The 23,499-nt window shown below is 34.4% G+C and overlaps 1 protein-coding gene across 2 annotated transcripts in view; it reads left to right on the forward strand.

Moving 5' to 3' along the window:
- LOC123015046 (transcriptional activator cubitus interruptus) overlaps positions 1-23,499 on the forward strand; it is a 56,204-nt gene extending 32,705 nt beyond the window's left edge. For both annotated transcript variants that reach the window (XM_044414476.1, XM_044414477.1), the window contains exons 2-12: positions 9,383-9,507; positions 16,255-16,353; positions 16,406-16,770; positions 16,818-17,051; positions 17,103-17,252; positions 17,305-17,469; positions 19,260-19,490; positions 19,543-19,707; positions 19,761-20,123; positions 21,166-21,378; positions 21,434-23,499. In XM_044414476.1, coding sequence (XP_044270411.1) covers positions 9,383-9,507; positions 16,255-16,353; positions 16,406-16,770; positions 16,818-17,051; positions 17,103-17,252; positions 17,305-17,469; positions 19,260-19,490; positions 19,543-19,707; positions 19,761-20,123; positions 21,166-21,378; positions 21,434-23,098 — 3,775 coding nt within the window. In that variant the 3' untranslated portion in view covers positions 23,099-23,499. The remainder of the gene's footprint in view (positions 1-9,382; positions 9,508-16,254; positions 16,354-16,405; positions 16,771-16,817; positions 17,052-17,102; positions 17,253-17,304; positions 17,470-19,259; positions 19,491-19,542; positions 19,708-19,760; positions 20,124-21,165; positions 21,379-21,433) is intronic.

Raw genomic sequence — 23,499 nt, forward strand, 5'->3', positions numbered from 1 at the left:
TTAGAATATTAAAGTGTTAATTACAGATTTGTTCGTTTCACATTAAGCAAAAAATGTATTTTTTTTTGAAATTTTAGTGCAAAATTAAAGACAATTTTTTTTGTCTCTTGAAAACTCAATTTGGGGACACACTGTATATTAATAGTAGCAATAATGCCCATCAATATACCATAGTAATTCCACCATAGATCACTTATACAGGGTGAATATAAAGTATGGAACCAAGCGGTTTTATTTTTAATCATTTGCCTCCAGAAAATAATAATTAATATAAATTAGAATAATATAGAAAATGTGTATAGAAATTGTTTTTGAGTTATGCGATTTTTTTTGTCGAAATTGCAATTTATGTGAATTTTTTTTTTTTGAAAAAATTAAATATAAAGCATACAGTTGTAATCCTTAGAGTATAGCTTTTATGAGAAAAAGTGGGTTGCCATTTAAAGAAATATTTTTTTTTGTAGAACTCAAAAACAAAAGGAAATTTTGAAAAATTTTATTCTTGTTAAAACATCACATTTTTATAGTACTTTATCACTCATCAATTAGCTTTTTCAAAAAATAAATAGTTTAAGCAAAAAACGTTTGGTTCCATACTTTTTATTCACCTGCAAGTTAAATAAATTGACTGATGTGATTATGCAACAAAGAAAAATGAGTTTTTTACAACTTTTGAAACATTTATTGTTGGTAATGCCTAAAAATGGTTAATAAATGTAGGATAAAAGTAATTTTTTTAACTATACGTTTTTGACATTGATGCATTAATTTGGATGACAGAACTTGTTTTGAAACGACACACTTTTTACTTGTTTTCACAGAATTGACACTGTAAGAACTGAAGTTGATATATTGCATTACAAAATAGCGATTTGTATTGTCGTAGTACATATATTGAAAGAAACATTCTTGTAGTTGCTCCGATCTAGGTGGGCTGAATGGACAATAAAAGTCTACAATACTGTTACAAACATATTTTGTCATGCAGCAATTTTTATTATTTTTGCACGACTTCTCTCAGGTGAAAATGAAGCATGCCTATAAGGAAGTTATCCTTGTGATCAATCAAAGGGTGAAAAATGAATAGATACGGTAAATGACGTTATTCTGTATGCGCGATAAATACCGTCTTTTGTTAAGCACAGACCAACGCGGAACATAACATTCTACAAAACTTGAGAAATGCGTCTTTTATTGAACGAGAATAAGCAATATTGCGGCTTGTAATGAGATTTGATTTTATATTCAGTTGAGATGTCTTTGAACCGGACCGCGTTGCTATTTAAAAAATTGAAAAATGTCCAAAGACCCATAATTCAGGTTAACGACAGCGGAAAGTGCACGTGGTGTAATGTTTTGATCACGTCTGGTCGGCGGTCGTAACTCTTGAGTCTCGCGCTCGTCCTTAAAATGAATGTGGAAAAGCAAGAATATCGTCGGATAAGAGTAGCTTATTAACACCTACGGTCACGTGAGACTTTGAACAATCTAACACAAGGGTGGGTCAGTGTGAGTTAATTGGCATACTCAAGTAGGTAGTATCTGATGGCATTGCAGCGAGTTGGCAATGTTTTGCACCAGAATCGTTGGCAGTTGGTGCTCTGTCGCACTGGTCGAACACGTTGCCTGTGCACAGTGCATCCTCCACAGTGCGGTTTACATGTCCGGCTGGTTAATGTTTTAAATAATCTTCGAGCCTCTTTTGTTGCTCTTTATCGGCTCTTAACTCCGAGGAATGCCCGACGTCTGATTTTTCGCATAGCTCGCACTAGTCTGCAGTTGCGCGTAATTAATAAAAAGCGGTAACAAGTTACGCGTTCCTGGGTTTGGTAGAAGGTGAAAGGTTGGCTGCTGATAACAATTCACACTTGTTAGTGGACGTTTTGTCGTTTATGGTTTACCGTAGGTGTTCTGATTTTGTAGACGCTCTCCTTGCGACTATATTTACGCTCATTTCCATCGCTTCTCGCATGTAAAAGGTTTATGTTCTCGTTAAGTAAACTCACATTTAGCGGGAAGCACGGGTATCGTCTCGGCCAGTGTACGGGAGATAAATTTAAATTAATTGACACGTATAGTCTGGCGAAATAATAAGCGAACAAGCAATTCGGTTTTAAAGACATTATAAACTTCCTGAAGGAAACAGAGAGATAAACACGTTTCTTGACGCTCTTCCTCCACGGTCTTCTCGGAAATCATTAGGAATGACAGTACTAAATACTTCTTTTACAAAGATCCGAACCTCTTAACCCGTCTACCTGCTTGTCAGACGACGGAATTAAGGTATTGTTGAAACTCGGTAAAAAGTCATCCCCTTAACTGCACCATTTGATCGGAGATGCTATCTTCTCTTCAACAAGAAAATTCGAGAGGAAAAAATACGACCACAGTCTTCAAAGTTAATTTACCAGCTACTTCCATTATTTTTTCACAAAACTTTTTGAGTTCTTCTACCAAATTATGGACACATCATAATATGATCATAATAGTATTTTCAGTTCAAGTAGTTACGACTCATCATAAATGACAGCTGACGGAGAACTAGAAGTGTTTATTTTAACACCATTCGTATATTAAAACTATGAAAAATATAAGAATTACTACCTTCTACTTCAACAAACCATTTAATTATTATACAGGGTCTAACGGAAACATTTGATAATTCGGGAAGTTGCAAACTACCAACAAGATTTTGCTGCTGTACTTAACAAATTATTCAAATAAAAAGTCATTTGATTTTAATACCAGTACCATAGGACCATATTTTCAAAAAAAAATTGTCATACTAGCTATTTTTTTAATTTAAAATTTTAATTTGAAAACTGGACATTTAGACGTAGACATAATTGAAGATTTGCTATGCGATGTGGCTTTAAACATGCTTTCTAATTATGTTTTTTATACATAAATAACTATCTATACCTATAAGAGCCAAAGTTAATGTTGGCTTAGAATGTGCTGATTACTATGGACTTTTTGACAAAAATTTGACATTCTAAACCAACATTAATTTTAAAGTTTCTTTGATGCGATTATGAAACTGGTCTTTGTATTTTATTCACTTAACAAAAAAGTAAGTATGAATATCTCAAATTTTATAAAACTAACTTTTTTAGAACATACTGTCACAAAGTTTGATTAATATTCAAGTTACATAATTTTATTGCAGAAAAATATTTTTTCCTTCGTTTTTGACTAATAATCTGGCACTTTATTGTCTCGGGAATAAAATAAATGAAATGCCGTTAATAAATTAAACATCGTTAATCCCGGGAATGAAATTGTTGTCTGTTCTCTTGATACATAAATAACTATTTAGGTAATTCAAAAAGTTTCTAAATAAAATTCTTTATCAAATAATTTTAAAATTATAGCTTGGCTACTGTGTGGAGACTTGTATCAGTGAATAATAACAAAAAGGATGTTTCAAGAAAAACTTTAAAAACTTTGAAATAGTCTGGTGGTTATTTCCGTTCCTCCCTGTATATTTACAAAATCACTGTTTGTGGCGGTCATTTATAGAAGATAGCCGAAGATTGCTTGATCTCAATTGTTTGTTACCTGAGATATTCACTATGAATTCAATAGCAAGTTGTATATTTAGATAACTGATAAGATAGAATAATGGTTATGGGTTCGATTTCTTGTATGTGGTCCCCAAAAATCCTGTAATTAAGTGTCTCTTTGGAATGCCTTTCTTTCGACGGCCCATAGAGCGTCTGACCCGTGGGCGGAAACACAATTCGAGTTCGTTCTGTTGAAACCCGCTGGTGCTGTGAAAGAAATTGATTGCGTATTGCTCTGCTGGATCGCGAGTGGACATCACTTGTAAATGCGATGGACCATTAAAATTCATTTTATGTCAATGTTTGTGTTTATTGCTTCGATTTAATGGCATTTCGTAGTCGAGCACATCATCCATGTTTATTTTCGCCGAGGAGAACAAAAATGAGATCTAAAAACAAACTGGAACTCGTGTGGAGTTCATTCATGAATATTTAATTCAACGATTGTTGCTAAGATTGCTCTCTGTTCACGACACTATACGTTGTGGCCAGTGCCAATTACATGCTAGGCTTTATCGATGAGTTGACTTGCACAAGCACGACATTCTGAGGTTAACAAATGCGATGCACTTGACCAAATTTCAGGGCTTGTGGTGGCCAACATGGACCAAGAATAATTGGATATTCAACAAATTTTCAGTTTTATTTTTGAAAAAATGTTCGATATGTAAAGACAGCTGCTATGATATGAAAGAGATTTAATTTTATTGAGGGGACATACAAAAAGGCATTAAAATTTATTTGTATTTTATGCTTCTAATAAATATCACAGTGGGTATTACGGTTAAATTTTATTACAAACGCAGTTTAGTTTTTATAATGGAAATAAACATAATTTCTGTACTGGTGGCAAGGAAGTAAGATAGCAGCTTTATTAGCAATAGCCATCAAGATCTTGATAAACCATGATACAAGCTATCCGTAAGTACTCTATTCACTTAGTCGTTGGAAGCGCATACATGCTATGTTATTTAAATGGACACCTGTGTACGGTATAAGTGTTATGACACATTTCAAGCATCTCTTAAACCGGATCGAAGGGAAAATTATTTTTATTACCACTGGTCTGCAATCTAGATTTAAATTGTAACACAGAAATTGACGGTTTCGAAATGATCGCCTGTAACTTTTTAAAACTTTAGAAATATAATATTTTTTTTATGTTTTGGTGTTACAATGAGCATTTTGTGCAACTGAAAACAGTTTAAAATTCATTTTTGTGACATTGTTTTTTGCCAACATTTTATTATTTTTTAACATTTAACATTTTTTTAACATTTTTAATACCTTGGCCATCACTGGCTGCAAACTGTCGATTTTAAGTGAGAAATTGTTGTAGATCCACATATTTTACCGAAACGAATGCAATTTGAGCTATTTTCAAGTGATTTAGGTCCCCCATACKTCAAGTGTGATCAATTTTAACTRACAAACATGTATAATAATGAATTCATTAGGTACTCGTGCATTTCTAACTACTCGTAGTACAATGAGAGTGTTTATAAAACTTGTTTGTTAATATACTATTGCAGTTAATTGTATTAATTCTTATTGTTTGGTTACAATCTGATTGTGATATTAATTTGCTCATTTTTTAAATTCACTGTAAGCAATAAATCTGTAATTTTTTAAAAGTTGTGTCATTAGTCATTAAAGCGATCAAACCGTAGAATCAATTTAAAAATTTATGACTTTATCACTAAACTGATTTATTACTATGCTTTTTGAAAACTATTAAATTTTAAGGGCTAGTAAGAGTATGAGTAAGAGCATTTTTCAAATATATGTTGTACATACAAGTAGTATTTTTTAAAAGGATTCAAATATTAAGCATTTGATTATTAAACGAAGTTTAATGCCATCTTGTTTTTTCATTGATTTCAAATTTAATATTCAGAAAAAAATTTAAAAAATATTTTTTTAGGGTATACGAGTACTAACTACTACCACCTTTCCAGCATTGGTAGTTTAATGCAAATAGTTCAATATTGATGATAATATTTTCAAAGTCAAGTTCTTCACCAGAAATGTTCAAAATTCAAAATGCTTTCTATGATATTTGACATCCTATATACAAAAATTATTCCAAACTAGCTATTAGAATTTTTTGTAATATTATAAAATTGTGATTAAAGAAAGAAAGATTTAATGTATGTAGTACACGAGTTGTTAATAAAAATTGGTTTATTAAAAAAACGTTGCAGCTAAGTGTTTCAAAAATTTTTGTAAAGTTAAATGGTTTATAATACTTCCTTGAGTGAGAGATTTTCTTTTTTTTTTAATTTCTCGTTGAAGGTTTATTGGAAGAACTTGTGAATATTGATGACTATTTTTTTAAGCTGCATTCTACCGGGTAGATGTACCTACTACTAGTTAGCACACATCACATTAATTTTGTTTGTGACATAAATGACTTTTAGTTTACCTATTTTTTTTGTCATTTAATCGTGTCTGAAAGTTTTAGCCTAAATATTATATTCACAGTTTGCAAAATAACAAATTTGTGTCGATTAGCGTGGGTCTGATGTCTTTGTTTGCAGAACAAACAACAATAAGAAAAAACACTGAACATCAGAAACCTATAAACTAGTAATAACCCCAGCGTTATGTCTGTTATTTGGAGGTAGATAGCCGAGTCTAAATTGGATTATTATTCCCGGGCGAGCAAAATTGGTCCAGGACTGCAATATAGCTCGAGGAAAGGTCGATGATGATCATTTGTTATAGCTACCAGCATTAAACTTTTTTCTCGGTAAAACGATTAAAGAATTTGTTCCAGCTTCTGTTTTCACATGTTTTTTTACCACATTTCTATTGTTATCACTTGGACCATCCTTGAACTTTTCAATGGTCAATAATTTCGATCTATGTATCGTTCATAAATACATCAATCCGTTGAGTTGTTGCAACTGCTTACGCATTTAATTTAAATATGTTGCGGCAATAATGTAAGTTGGGCTTGTCTGTCGTAACTTTTCAATTTTTCTCATATTCTTCAATAAATACGAAGCCGACCATTTAATAGTGCATTTCCTGCATTGCCGCTTTCGTTATGATTATTTATGACAAGTTATATGATTCTAATTTAAAAGGCAAGACTCCAGTAGCTACTAAAGCTCTAGATACGGTTTTCAGTCAGTCCCACACCTTAATAGAGCAACCAAGAACGTGTTCTATGCAAATGCGTCTCTAGCGTGAGTTTGAATATGGATACGCTGCACACGGACTTCACGATCCGATAATAATTAATTCAAATTACTTGCGCCAGAATGAATCTACAAGTCGCTTTTTAATTAATGCTGATTTGAAGCATCAACGCCTTTTAAAGACCAACCAGACTCTAATTATCGGCGGGTGGACTCTCCACATCCAATCTCGTCAAACGCATCTTGAGATTTATAATTACTGGTCTCATGCGAAACTTCCACTCACTCGTGAAATAAATAAATAAACCTTGTTATTGACAATTGAACACTCGATTGACTTAGTTTCTTTATATCACGGTTTTCAAGTTCTAAATTGCATTTCAATATATTTATTTTACTCACACTAACAAGGCGGAAATTGTTCTTCACGCAACGATTGCACTTTGAAGCAACCACCTTAAAATTGTCGACTAAAAATAATAAAGTGATAAGTAATTTAATTTAGAATTTGTTAGAAATAATTTTAAGTCTACTTAAAGAGGAAAAATAAAGGTTTTCGAAGTGCCTCTCTTAATTTGTAATTTATGTTTGAAAGTTGACTCATTTGTATTTATTTGGTGATAGAGCGGTCAAGCATTCGAAGTTGGGTCCGTCGTCGAATTTATGTAAATGTATGAAGCGCCTGTATACAAATTGTCAAATTATTCGGTTGGCGACGGTGTGCCTTCTTTGTTTGGTACAACTGTATAAAACACCCACATTTAAGGTGCGAACAAAACATAGGTGATTCAAACGCGTTCGGTGTGGTGTGCGTGTTTTATGCAAGCCGGATTACATTCGTCCTGTGAAAGACCGTCGTCCTGGTATAGGTTGTCTCAGTGGTTTCGTCCACTTGTGTTTATTTGGTTGGATGTAGAATGACACACCTGATAATGCAGTCTGGATTAAACTTTTATTCAGCCATAAAAACTTGTTGGCGTTTATATTGGCCGTATATTTTTGAAATCCTCCATCGACTCACCTTGGTTGAAGATCGAGGCTTTCTGAATAAATGTTTACGTAACGAAAAATACGCTTTTATTACTTATATAAATAGCTTCCTCTCGACTTGTGCATCCGTCAAGAAGATTAAATTGATTTATTCAATGAGTACACGGCTTCGGGGACCAAGATGACATCGCCGCTCAGTGCGCTGATAATCGTAATGACTTGGAACAAATTTTATATCAACATCCTGGAATAATTAATCTATAATTATGATCAGTTAAGCTGATACAAATACAAATTATCTTAAATGGACACATTTGAAATATCAGTTGTACCTAGTACATATTATAAAAATTCAGATAAGAATCTAAGCGTTTTGTTTTCAGTCAAGTCCACTTTGTTAACAAACACGAACCGAAAATCATTAAAAACAAAATACTGTGTCTTCAGTCAAATTTCAATCAAAATTGTCTGTGGTTTTGAAATTAGTTTGCAACATTGAATAAAATAGACACACAACATAAGATGTAAAATTTAATGTTTCTCATATCTTCTATTTCTACTCTACATTATTCAATGTTGGCAGTGTTGTCAACTTTTTCTGTTCCAGAATTTGATTTTAAAAATATAAATTGTTCAAAATGCATTTTTAATGCTTATTAGTTATACTAAACAATAAAGAATAGTTGAAAGAAGTAGTATTTTTTACACAAGCGAGAAAATTTTAATAGGTATTACAGATTTACTATCTACTTTTGTTAGTAGGTATTTAAAAATTTAATTTTAATTATATTTAGATATAAAGAAGTTTTTTAGTACTTACATTTCTATATTTTATGATAAATGGTGAATACTTATTTTAAATAAAACGATTCTTACACTTTTAAATTGTTTAAGAAGTCACTACCTATACCTATGTATAATTTTAATCAAATAGCGTAAAATCAGGTGTGCTTTGCAACTCCTTATTAATTAAACAAGGATAATATATTAATTATAAATTTGATTTGACAAAGTTATCTGTGAAAATGTATTTTGGGTTGCGTCTAAAAATCGGTTAGGGTCTATATTATGAATGACTCACCCTCAAGAGTAAATACCTATATGTATAATACTGTAAGCAGCACTCTTTAGCTACTTTCTTTTTCATATTTCAGATATTTAATCTCTTGCAATAAATAATTACAATTTTGCAACAAATTGTTTTATTCATTGTGTTCATTAAAGTTTAATAAATTGACAACTTTATCATTAACCTATATCTATGTAGTTCATTATTTTTCTTAGAAAGACTTCTTGAAAATCATTATTTCGGGATTAGGGCAGGAATATAATTAATGATTATTATTTACGTTTAATTGTTTTTAGGATTTATTGCATCAACATCTCTTTTTGAAAATAACGGGTGTTTTCACATTCTTCGTTGAGAATGCAAATTCAATTCACTGGATTTTTAATATTTCTGGCATGCCTGTGATGGCATAATTATAATTGCAAAATGAAGGTTCTGTGAGTGGGTAATCAAATTGTCCAACACGTAACCCTCCTCCAACTTGTTCTTGCGACAGCACATTCGGTTGACCGAATTGTATTGTGGGCGTATCTGCAATCTAAAAATTAAAGTGAAATTGAACATCACTTTTATAAACGAACGTTTTGACATGTGCTTTATTCCTTTTTCAGGGTAAGCGGAAGTCCTGGAAGTGGTCTTCAGCTCCTGGGACGGGAACTACATCCCGCTTATCGTCTTCCACCCCACATGGAGTACCTCTATTCACTGCAGCATTCCACTGCCAACTCGATACACGGTAAGCCGGAAGTAATGTTTTTGAATTAGTGTGAACCCTAATCAAGTATCACGTACGCTAATCAATTCTCTTGATTTGCTCTAAAAGAAATGTTACTTTACGTTTTATGCAGCATTTCATTTTGTTTGTAAAATTTTAATGTTCTTTGGAATGAGAGCTGATTGACGTGGTTTGGCTGTCTTCGAGCTGGATGTTCCAGAGTTCGTCAGTCGAATAAGTGTATCGATAAAATCCGGGTGCTATAAATGTCCACGTGTCATTTTTACAGTCATCTCGTTCGATATTTTAATATCTAATAAAATAAAGCCAGCATTCTCCCAGCTTGATTCCAAACATGGCTCAGTGTAATAAAATAAAGATTTTATGGTTTCAACTTAGTTAATATCGACCTCTATTAAAAATTATGATAATTTATATATTAATAATACCGTAATCCAATGTTAAGTGTGTTGTTTTTCACTAAGTAACCGGATTACGTTAAATAATACTTCGATCTGATCCAATAACTAATCGGACCATTACAACACTAAACTCGTCTATTGAAAATTCAGTTAGCTTGATAAAAAAACCGGATGCAAGGGTGAGTCTCAAGTAAAATTCTCAACCCGCATCTTCGTATTACTTCGTATTTATGTGTTAGCACATTCACGTTTTTGTTTCAGACAATTAGCGTTCACAACAAGCTTACCGTAACCACAATTTTTCTCTATTTGTCTTAGTAATTTTTGACGTCTGTGAGCTTAATGATTTATTTTTGCAGAAGACGCGTGTTTGTTTATTCTGGAATATTGAAATCGCTCCGGTTTATTTAGACATAGCTTTTGTTTGTTTTCTTGAGCTCCTTATAAATGCGCGTTGACACAAATGTTTGTTGCAAGTTACTGGAAATTTATTTGTGCAGCATCTGCGGCAGGTTTACTACCCCAGATTTTGACACAAAGTTATTTCAGATCTACTCATCTTAATTTCGCGCACTTGACTTCTTGCAAGACTGTGTTTTTCAATGAAGGCAACACAATGTCTACTTTGCTAAAGGCGACTTGTACGTAAATTGCAAATGTCATATTCAGTTAAAATGAGTTTATGGTATGTTCTGCAAAAATTCGAGTTACGTAATTTAGGACGTAATAAATTGTAAATAATAAATTATTATGTTCTATACAGCATCGACCATTAAAATAACACTGTTACGGCAACATATTTATGTCTTTTATATCATTCAAGTCTATTTTGATCAAGAATGCAATTTTTATGCAGGGTTATTAGCGAATAGCATACATCATGCAAATTTTTTATAAGCGGAACACTTGCAATATCTGCAACTGTTAGTAATGATTGTTTGAAATAACCAAATGAATTAACTATCTTCCTTGCTACTTTACGGTGTATGTTCTTATTATTACAAGGGGCGATACTTTAGTCTGAAACTAAAAAAGCACTTTAATACAAATTTAATAAATTCACATCATTGAATCATTTGATAGTTTCGAAAAGAATTAAGATACAAAACTATGTATGCACGGTCTAGCATTTTCAACCAAATTACATGTTACTACTCGATTTCAGTGCATAAATAGTCACATTACTGCTCTAGTGCATTTGGTTAATTTTATGCACTTGAGCAAATTCTTTTAATTTTATTGGCAGTAAGCTAGACGTTGCAGCATTCGCAGCAGGCAATGTCATCTTCAGCAATATATACCACAACCTTCAGAATCTTTTTCTTCCATGATTGCTACATAAAAACTAGTGCAAATTACACAGAACAACGAAAAAAATTACAAAAATTTGAAATGGTTACCAACATTAACTAACTATTATTACATTAACCTACTATTTTTGGAATAAAATACAAATTTATTTTCTATAAATTGTTTAAAGGCCTTGCATAAAGCCTTGTATGTAATTTCGAGCATAATTTTCTCGACTTACTGCCTTTGGCCAAGGATGTATAATAAAACTCAATTCGACGATGCGAGCTGTAAAACGCTTCATTATGCTCTTTATACATCAATAGCTATTAAGTTTTGTTGCATCCTTTATATATTACGAGTATAAATTGAAATTTTTAAAATGAGTTGCATTATTTTTGATTAATTTTATTTTATAGATAATTGTGATTATATAATTGTTTTTAATAAACCTAATAATTATTCTTGACGCAAAAATTACGGATTTCCTGATTTTTGTACAGAATTTATAAAGCAAGCAGTGGAGAAGGGCTATGATTTACTTACCTCTGTTACCGATAATTATAACTAATACTTTTTTTACTTTCACTTGAAAAATGATAATTTTTCTAGTCAAGTGAAGTCAGTGAACCTAATGGTTAAAATTCGATTTAGGATATAGGTACAGAGTTGAATTGTAAGATTTCTATAGCTAAGCCTTATCTTTGAATGGATTATTTTTTATGCAAATTTGAAACACTTTAAAATAAAAAAAGAACAAGTCTATCATGTTGTCATCTCTTCTGTGGTTTCTTTGAAGTGTGGATTGATTAATGGATTTGTACGTTATGTTCTATATTTTTATACTCATTATTACATCGCCTTTTTACTTTTACTTTTATACATCGATATAGATTAACACTAGTATAATGTTGCTGACTACTAACTATGTAGTTTTATTACAGTTATTTAGTAAATGAGTTTATAGCGTAATAAAACGTTATTAACGAGATATAACGTTTAAGATTTATTGCAATTTACTATTTCACACACTTGCAAACAATGTTTTAAAAGTTATAAATATAAAAAAAAAACTGTAAGAAAAGTGAAAAATGTGAGTTATGTTTTTGGCAGAAAATATTCAAACTTCTGTAAATTTTCAAGTGTTTTTACTTTTTATTATATTTGATTACCAGAAATGCCATAGAATATATCCGTTTGGTGAAATTCTCCGGTGTTAATATTTCACAAATGACTATATTTAACCCCAGCTACTTTTTTGACTTCTGCGGTATAAACATATCATCGCCTTGTCGCTTTCACTTTGGGTAGTAATAATTTTGTCCTTTTTTTCCACTATTTATATACTGTGAGCGCGAGTTGTTTACAGATTCACCTTGTAAGATTATTGGAGTTCTATTTTTGGATTTACTCTAAAATCATAATGTACGTAAATGGAAGCAGAAATTTGCTAAATAAATAACTACAACATAATAGTAGTGAAGTGATAAACTTGAAACATTTCTTGTCTTGTAGAGACTTTATATTGAGCGGTTAGGTTGAATCATCGAGGAAGGCGTGATCACAGGAACAAAACCAAGATGTTTAAAGGCGAACGAAAATAGATTATGGTGGTAATATATTTTACCTAACCAGATGCATACAGCAGTTCAGCGGTGTGTTCTCAACCCCGCAATAAAACGACGGTACGTTCAATAGCATAGCACATGTATATACTTTTTATGGGACATTCTAAGGAAAACTGCCACAAAACCTCTGAAGTGGTCACTGCAACATATCCAAGCCGTCTCTTTGAAGTTTGAATACCCGGCAATCGCCGTTAATTTATTTATAGAAATTATTGTTTATTATACCTGTCTCATGTGTTTATCATTAATGCGTTAGTAAATTTTCATTGTTGAGACTTCTTGAAAATGTCAGCGGCCGTTTGATGGACCTAACAAGCTTATTTTAACACCCGACGCGATAATTTGACTGATTTGGTGAGGAAATACGTCCACAAAAACGGTAACAATGATTCTCTTCATTAGAAACAGATGTACTTAAGTGCTGGAATCTTTGATGATTTACTTAATGAACCGTTGCCCTCGCTATTTTCAGTTCATTATGTTGTGTGTGCGTTGGTCGGTCGGGTTAATTTTAAACATCTGAATATTGGTACCACAACATACGTCACGCATATGTGCAATCGACCAAACATTCTACTCACACTGAGACTCTTAAGGCAAAATTTCGGTTGTTTCACACTAAAATCACAAATCCACTTAGGAACCAGGAAGAGATGCGTGGTTTTATTTTTTCATGAACTTTTTCAATGAAAATTGTAAAAGAATCTCAGAGGAAAATTCTAAATATTTTTTTGTAAAATCGTCTTAAAATTAGGTCATTTATGCATTAATTTGCGGGCGTAAGTAGTGTCTTTTGCGCCCTAAGTCCTAAAAAACCAACAATTGTAATATCTTTTATTGAAATATGTAGTTACAAACTATTAGCTAATACCTAATAATAAAAACTAAAAAAATTAACAAAATCATTTGTTTACATTCACATTTATGTCTATCTTAAGTCAACAATTGACTGTACTATTTCCTTTCTCTCCAAAACTTTTGACTTTTTGGGTTTGTAGTTCTCATTTTGCCTCTTCAAGAATGCATATAAAACCTTATATTGTTTTATATCGATACCATGCTTCAAAACCCTAACCGAACGAATCATAGGATAATGAGACCATAAGGTAGATGGGCGAAATTTCTGCGACTCTTCTTTGAAATAAACAAGTACAACGTTTTTTTTCTGGGTGCACCATAGCAAAAATTCATTGAAAGTTTTTTCATAGATTTCTCTTGATTTTCGTAGTAATAACTCAAGTGTTACAGCTTTCGCTTCTTCGGCTAAAATAGCTATTTCTTCTTGTTTTTCGTTTTCGGACATATTTTTATCACAAATTCAACTTCTTGAAAAAACACAATTCTTTTTTTTCTGTATTTTGTTTTTATTTATTTGCATCATATTAGCAACCAACAACAACTCGATTTTTGAGAACGAATCGTTCAAAGCTTAACCCTTAAAYTGCTGAATTAATTTTATAATCCATTGCTGTGTGCGCACATATTTTGGTTCGTGCGTATATATACGTTTAGAGCGGTTAAATCTTATTGCGTATAAATACGTCTTGAGCAGTTTACTGCTAAATTCACAAATTCTTAGAAAAATTTTCAGCTCTGTATTTGCAAAATTTAGAGTAAAGATAATTTGTTTTATTCAGTGCAATATTTTAACAGTACAAAAACCTTATTGCTCCCTATAAGGTTTTTAAATACTCCTAATTGTTTTCACAAAAATTAATAATCAAAATTATCAATTTCTTAAACAGAATAATACTTTGTCACCGTTTTTACCAAAAGTTTACCTTAGCTATTGATTAGTAAAAAATATGTGTTGTATTGTTGATGCAAAAAGACATTTCTCATGTAACAATAAGAAGCAAATTTAAAAAATTGAATAAGCAATAAAATAATTTTGCTTGTAAGAAGTCATCACTCATTTTTCCGCCCTAATATCGCAGTACACAACTTTTGAACATTTTGTTATGAAAAAAATGCGAATCCGCCCCATGGGTTTCTAAAAACGCATTGAACAGTTACCGCGTATAAATACGTTTAGAGCAGTTAACAACACCAAAGAAAAAAAAATTGAATTAGCAATGCCTTTATGGTATTTTTATATTAAGAAACAAATATAATTTCAAAATAAGTCATTATTTGCTTTTAAAACATTTTAAAAGTAATTTCGTAGATATACGGTTTGAGCAGCGAACCACTCGGCGTAGATATACGTTTGGAGCAGTTTAAGGGTYAAAGGTGAATTTTACAAAAAATATTATTTGGATTTCGTGCGTGAATGGCAATTTTGATCGCCTCCTTCACGCCCTTAATACAAAAAGAGCTGTTTTAATATCTACTCTAACTTTCATGTTTTTCATATTTCTTTTTTACACATAAGAATACGCAATAAATATTTACATATAAAAAGTAAGTAAATGCTTATGTTTATAAAACTTACTGAAAACTGACAATTTGATGAAAGCAGTTAAGTTACTGTTGTGATATCTGGTACAAATTCTTGTGAATGAAGAAGAGTCAGTGTTGGTTGGTTGAGGGTCGACTTCGATCACACATTTATTTGATCATACGATATGAGATGCCAAAATTTCGATTACTTTGTATATTACTTGAGAAAAATGTTTTTTGTACCACTCTATATTGAACTGGTTCACTCTGCAAGTGGTGAAATGAAATGTATATTCTGTTTGTTTTTGTTTTTTTTTTTTGAGAAATTAAAGAAAAAACATGTTGTCGAACAGTGTTTTTAGTAATAATAATAGTCTAGTTCCTTTTTTTCTTTGGTTTTCAAGGTCTTGGTCAAGTTTAATTCGTGTTCATGAGGTGCAATTATTTTGAGACGTGACAAACATTAATTAAGCAGCAACAGCATTAATAATTCACAATAAAATATAACCATCGTTATATTGACGAATTTGTCATCACAAATTCGTCATGAAATGTGCACGTCCCAAAGCTCGTTCAGAGCTCCAACTGGATAACTGTGAAGGAAAGTGACATGACCAATAAGATTGATCGATCGAGGAAGGAACGTCAACAAACGTGCGCCATTAATTATAGCCATCCGTTGAAATTATCTCATTTCATATGCTAATCTGTCACTTTCGGGACGTTTTTCTTTTTCACCGGTTCTCCTCCAAATCCGACATCACCAAACCATGCAATCATCTCAACGTAAATAGCCACTTCCTTTTTATTACTAGTAAAAACTGACGAAATTTTGATTAACACCAGATTTTTTAAAAGTGTTGTTGTTCACTGGAGGAAACATAAGTTTGAAAGTAAATCGTGCGTTATTTTATTTTTGGGGGCACTTGGCGAAGCGTAATTATTGCTTCTGTCTATATTTATTCGACGACTGGCGCCGCGTCCGCACGAATTAAGCCATAAGCATATTTCCTTTCGTGACTAAATTTAATTTTTCCAATTTTCAGGTCTGGGACTCTCTCCTGAATACCTCAGCGCTCGGGGATTATCCGAACTCCATCCATCTTCGGCGTTGGCCAGCAGCGAATTTCCTTTTAGCATAGACGGTAATTAATCACTTCCCGCGCTTGTGCTTTGTGTAATGTGCGCTTTTGGCAGGTTCACGGCTGAACAGTCCCAGGCCGGGTAGCATAAGGCAGTCGCGAAAGCGAGCTTTATCGTCCTCTCCTTACTCCGATTCCTTCGACATCAACTCGATCAGGTACTCCCCCAACTCCTTGGTGTTGGTCAATGGTTCGAGGTCGTCCAGTGCAAGTGGCTCTTATGGACACTTATCAGCTGGTGCTATCAGCCCTGCTTTCAACATGCACCCAGAACTGCACCTCCAGCAACTCCAAGCGCACCTCATGAGGAGCGCAGGGTCGCTCCTCCCTCTACCCCCTGCAACTCCCACTCATTCTATGTACTCTCTAGGACACCACCCGCTACACGTCTCGTCACCTCACAACATTTCCAAGACTGATGTAAGTCTTAGGATAATTTTTCAACAGAAAAACATTGAAAATTTTAGGCTCTTAACGATAAGAAAAAATCTGAGACTGGTACTTTAACTCATCTAGATTCGGACGCACAAGCGCGAAAAATCAAAATTAAGAAGGAACCAAGTAATACCGGCAGTGGGACGATTAATGAGGGGCAAAATGACCAAACTGATCTCAAAGACGAACCTGGGGATTTTATCGAAACTAACTGTCATTGGAAGGATTGTGGTACTGAATTTCAAACGCAGGATGAGCTGGTCAAAGTACGTCTAATTTTGGTTAAAAATCACATTTTACTAATTTGCCGGTTGTAGCACATTAACAACGATCATATACACGCAAATAAAAAGTCATTTGTGTGTCGGTGGGATGGGTGTTCGAGGGCTGAGAAACCGTTCAAAGCGCAGTATATGCTCGTGGTGCATATGAGGAGGCACACGGGGGAAAAACCGCACAAGTGCACTGTAAGTATGAATTTACTGAATCAATTTTTGGGTTTTAATTTTTTTTTTGTAGTTTGAAGGTTGTGTTAAGGCTTACTCGAGGTTAGAGAATTTGAAAACTCATTTACGATCTCATACGGGGGAGAAGCCGTACACTTGTGAATATCCAGGCTGTTCCAAAGCATTTAGTAATGCTTCGGATAGGGCAAAACACCAAAACCGCACACACAGTAATGAGGTAAGTCTGCTTTTTATTTAGACTCACTTTTTTACAAAATTCTGATCGAATTGCTGACAAATTCGGAAGATTTTTAAGTAAGTACTAGAATAAGAAAGAGGGGTATTGGTAAGCTATGAATTTCGGCTCCAAACAAACAAAAAACTGTGAACCATCTGACTCAATTTACTTGAAAATACGTAAGGATTTTCAGCTAGGTAATTTGTTACAAATTCAGAGATTCAGGTTAATATAACGTTTGAGTTATTTTACGTAAAATACATTTATTTTTCAAGAATTATGAGACACATACGTTATGTTGTGGTTATAATTTTTTTTTAGGTTCTCATTTTTAATGAGAATAATTACAGTATAATTACAGAAAAATAAAAAATTGACAAGAGAAAATGATTTTGCTCGTTAATTTTTTTGCAATAGTTTTGATTTGGATTTTTTTTAACATTGAGGTCGATTGATTACCTAATTATCACATAATTAAATAATTAGTCTCATAAATGTCTGCACCGAATTTACCGTCGAATGATTGTAAAATATACAACGTATTTGCTCCTACTTCCCAGATATAGACTCACAATTTAAATCAACCTCGTCACAAAAACTGAAAATATAACTATAACAGTAAGTAACTTGAATAATACGAATATGAACTTGAAATACTAATGAAGACATCATAATGTAGGTAGGCAGTTTCCGCAAAATTATAAGTAATCTTTGTTAGTTGCAAATTGGTTTATTACTTAGTGGTGTAGGTATTTTCTACAAGTGGAACCAACAAAATAAAAAGTCACTTCAGAAGAAGTTCCATTCCAGTTTTACATAAGTTAGTTGTAGATTTATTAGCTTAACATTTCAAAAAGATTTACCAGAATCATCGATGGTGGCGTATGTGGCAAAAGTTATCTGTAATCTAAGAATGTTGTAGGGTTATGTAGAAAGATCATTGAAATCACATTTTTACTTGCTACAGTGTAAACTATGGGGGTGCAATTTTTTTTTTACCGGAGACTATCCAGATGTGGCTACAATTAGAATCAGATTAACATAAAAAGAGACACTTTTCCACGCAATACAAATTTTAAAAACAGGAATAAAAATAACGATAAATAATAAAAATATTTGAAAGATAATGAATTGCTCACTTGTTTCTCTGTTTGAGGTTAACTTCTAGTGATTTTTGTCTTTCTTTAACAAGTTACTGGTTTAGCTGCCTATGAATTCAAAAACTCGTCTAATTTTTATGAAACGCTGTATTTATTTCTGATTTTATCTTCCAAAACGTCAATTATAATTACCAATAGAAAATTTGAATTACTTTTATGAATGAATATTTTGAATTTTTGAAAATCAAAAGTGATTGGTTTTTAACATTTATTATAATGGCCGACCTCACACGAACCAATCACATCATTGCACTAAATTTTTGAATGAATTTAAAAAGCTAAAGTGATTGGTTTCTAACATTATTATAATGGCCGACCCCAAACACGCCAATCACAATGCTTACAACTTTTACAACAGTTCCTACGTTAATTCATAAATAACTTTTTTAAGATTCATTAATGATTAAAAGTAGATTATATTAGGCCTTGTTTTTATGGCACAAAACCGAAGTTTCTGCCTGTCGGAACTCAAAAGTGGTGAATGTGTAATGTATGGGAGGGGTGTTACTTGAGCCGTAAAGGTTTTTCGAATTTACTTATTTTTTTGTAAGCCATTTTTGTAAGCTTGCCGTTACACCTTGTTCGACATTTTAAAAACTTTACAAAAATGCTAAAAACATTTATTTCTAGAAACCCTACGTGTGTAAGGCCCCCGGCTGTACGAAGCGATACACCGACCCTAGTTCACTCAGGAAACACGTAAAAACAGTCCATGGTGCTGACTTCTACGCCAACAAAAAACACAAAGGTATCGATGGTGGTTCCGAGGACGGTGCCGCTGGTTTAGACTCGAGCCCGCGAAGCGAAGACATGCAAAGCCATAAAACCGCAAGTCTGAGTAGTCCGAGTATAAAATCAGAGGTAAGAGGATATATCTCGACATAAAGGCGTTTTATTGAAACTAATTTTCCAGTCGGACGTCAATTCGCCGGGACATCAACAACAAGGGAGTCCTCTAGGTGCAACCCAGCTTGCTGGTGGCTGCAACGACGATTTCTCTGGGGATTTGACGACGGCTGTGCAACGGAATGGGCCTATGGATGACCCCGCGTGGCCTTACGACGCCGAAGATTTGGAGGTAGTTTATTTGCTGTTTCAGAAATTTTGATTTATTAAAATGATTTGTTGCAGATTGATGATCTTCCGGTCGTTCTGCGGGCAATGGTCGGCGGAGGTGTAGCAGTGAGTGAGAGGAATCCAAGGACGAGGATGAAACCGCGACTACAGACGAAACCTCCGTCTAACATGACGATGTCACCTGGACAAAGGAAAAATATCGGAATTACTGATCTCAACAGAAGGATCAATGATCTGAAGATGGAAGGGAATGTAACTGCTCAAAACAAGACTCAGTTTACCGACTTGCAACAAAGGTTGCAATCACCGGGGAATACTCAAGCACAAATCAGGAGAGATAGCAATTCTACCGTCAGCTCGTACTATGGAAGTATGAGGAGTGCAGATATGAGCAGGAAGAGTAGTTTAGCATCTCAGGTATTACTATACAGGGTGTTTGTGGATTGCGAGCAAATATTTTAACCACTAATAAGAGAATTTCTTATGAAAAGTCGAATTGAAGACCAAACAAATTCCGTATGCGTAAATTTTATTTTTGCGATTTCCCCCCTATGATTTTTACGAGCCGTTCAGTGTGTCTGTCCTTGTTAGTTGGAAGTAAAAATATCAATTGTATTGTATGATGACCGTGAAAGTTTTGATACAGAAAAAAGGAAACTTTTTGTCCAAAAAAATTATCACTTCTTTACACGTGTCGGTTTCGTTAGTCGTTAATGCGGGGATCATTGAAGATCACCAAATTGGACCCCACATATTACCTCAACGTTTAACTAGTGCCGTTTATCTGGATTTTTTGGAAAATGTGTTGTCCGATCTGGTCGAGGACGTGCCCTTGGCGACACATGCGGTATTTACAAGTGGAGCTCCATCAGATTATGCCAAAGTCGTCATCAATGGATTGAACAATCATTTTCCCTAGAGATGGATTGGTCGTCAATGACCACCGCGGTCACCAGATTTAAATACGTGTCTTTTTTGGGGGTTTACATGAAACAATTAGTGAATTAGTGTACGCAGCTCAAATTTATACCTTCGAAGGACTGTGTGTGCGAACGCAAGCTTCCCTAGCCCGAAGAGTACAAGAAGTGTGCATTGCCAACGAATGACCACATTTCGAGCAATTTTTTATAATAGCAACTATTGACCTACTAACATTGACACTAATCTACCCTAATGTAGCCATAATTTTTTTGTCTTTACGCTGTTTACGTTCCAAAGTTTTTTCTTATAAATAATTGTAAACATCGTATTAAGACATAGGCGGGGACCGGTTTCAGCCTCAATTTATTTTTAATTTTAACTCAGAAATGACGTGCTTTCGACTAAAGTTGGAATAACGAAAGTTGTTTCTTTTGACGAGTCCTATTAGTGGTTAAAATATTTGCTCGTAATCCTCAAACAGCCTGTATTTACAGTTCAAAATTTGAAACGGTTTTTATGGTTTATTTTTGTGTTGTAGGCTTCTAGTATGCGACCTGGTATGGCGCCAGGGTCGTTTTATGACCCTATTTCGGCTGGAAGCTCGCGAAGATCGAGTCAACTGTCAACTGCAACGACCGGTGGAACATGTATACCACCTTCGCCACCTTCGCATCTACTCGCAGGTCAATTGCAAAGGTTGCAAAATATGCCAAATAAAGTCAACGGAGGCAATGGCAATTTGATACTCCAGGTAATCACACATTAATTTTTTTTTACCAAAGTTTAAATTTTTGTGTTAATTCCAGACACAAAACGCGTCTCTTCAACAAACAGCGATACAACAAACTTGGATGTCAAATACTCTCACGGAAAACATTCCACCATCAACTACGACCGCCAGTACAGACGCACGAAGAATGTCAGAACCTTGTCACACTCTGACAGACCGCAAGAGCCCCCCTCCACGACCTGCTTCAGTCACTTTATCTCCCCTGAAAGGAACAGTGAGTTCATCGGAACTTCACCCCAACCAAGCCGTGGTTTTGGATGAAGTCGGTGAGGGAGAAATGGTTGAAAATAAGCTGATGGTGATTCCGGATGAGATGGTTCATTATTTGAACCAAGTGGCGGACAACCAAAACAATGATTTTAGTACGGCCATGAGTTGGTCGGATTCCAATACGGCTCAGAAGCCGCTACCGAGTCCAAGTCAGACTCTACCATCGCCGTCTAATTTGAGTCAAATATTACCATCACCTCCATCAAATTTGAACCAGGCCTTGCCGTCACCTCAAAGTACCAATGCGTTGTCTCCATCGGCGATTATGCCCTCGCCGGCTTCCAACATTAACCACATGATGCCTTCCCCTGCTAGCAACTTCAACCAGATTATGCCGTCTCCTTCCTCCAATTTCGGTACTATCCAGAACCCGATGTTGTCACCGGCTCCTAGTATGAACCAGATGGTACCTTCCCCGGTCTCGAACATAAACCAGATGATTCCCTCGCCCATGTCGGTGCGATGTCACTCAAACCAAATGCCTATGCAAAGCCCTAACGCTCAAGTTGTTCCGCAAAATTGCAACATGATTCAACACAACCAAAACATGATGCTTCACAACAACCAAATGGTACAGAACCAATGCTTCAACCGAACAATGTGCTACGGCACAAGCTGGGAGAACAACCAAAGCCGCCAGTGCCACAATCAAAACATGATGACGGGACAAAACGTCTGCCACTCACCAAGCGTTAATAACGACTACAATTGCCGGCAACAAATGCAAGTCAATTCGAGTTACATGGGAATGTCGGCAAATTGCACGACTCACAATTACCAGATGTGCAGCCCCAATGGTTACGTCCCTAATGGGTGCCCTTCCAACAAACCCATCAACAATTATCCTTGTAATACGTACCAACCCATCCAGAATCCTGCCTATAACTGTCTCCCCAGTATGAACGAGCCGCTACCATCGCCAGCAATGGCCACCCCAGCACCCACTGATCTGATGAATCAGCCCCAGCAGGCCCAGATGAGCCGGCCCTGCACTTACTACAACCAGACGTGTTACCAAGCGAATTACAATCAATGTATGCAAAATTGCAACTGCAACTGTCGAAATCCGCCTCACAAGTGCTTCCACCAATGCAGGAATAACACGGAGATTCAGTGTAAAGACATCAGCCAGTCGCAGATGTCACCGGGTGTCGTGAATCCGGGACCGACAAATGCGAATAATGGGACGACGGTTCAACCGTTGGGTATGAGGCAAGATACGTATCAAAGGACTTTAGAGTATGTACAGAATTGCCAGTCTTGGGTTAGCAATTCGGATATGGTCAGTAGCACCACGCACCCATTGGCCAAGTGTGGGGATACCACGAGTTCGAATATGGTTGTTAATGACATGACTTCGTCGCTCAGTTCCTTACTAGAAGAAAACAGGTATCTGCAGATGATTCAATAGTTCAAAAACTGTCAGCTGGTGCTGACTATTGTTTTAGGAATATAATTTTTTTTGTAATAAGTTTATTGTATTGATTCGATTTAATAATGTTGTATAAAATGTACATTGTGATATTAAACTTGTAATTATGACCTAGATTTTGCGCAATATTTAAATAGAAAAAAGCTTTAACGTTTGTATATTAACATTTATGTATAAAGATATAAATATGGATGCAATTTATTTATGATATTAAAAGGAGAGGTCTACGATCTCATTTTAAATAAGGCCATTTACTGCCATGTTCATATCAGACAATAAGTACACATTTTTTATTCAAGTAAGTATGTACATTTCTAGACTTTAGGAGTTGTATTTTGTATTTGCTATGAAGATTATTTAATAAATGATATGCTTAAAAA

Source organism: Tribolium madens, unplaced genomic scaffold (genome assembly GCF_015345945.1).
Source record: "Tribolium madens isolate multiple individuals breed KSU strain unplaced genomic scaffold, Tmad_KSU_1.1 Scaffold_97;HRSCAF=244;Tcas5.2_LG3a, whole genome shotgun sequence".
Lineage (NCBI taxonomy): Eukaryota > Metazoa > Arthropoda > Insecta > Coleoptera > Tenebrionidae > Tribolium > Tribolium madens.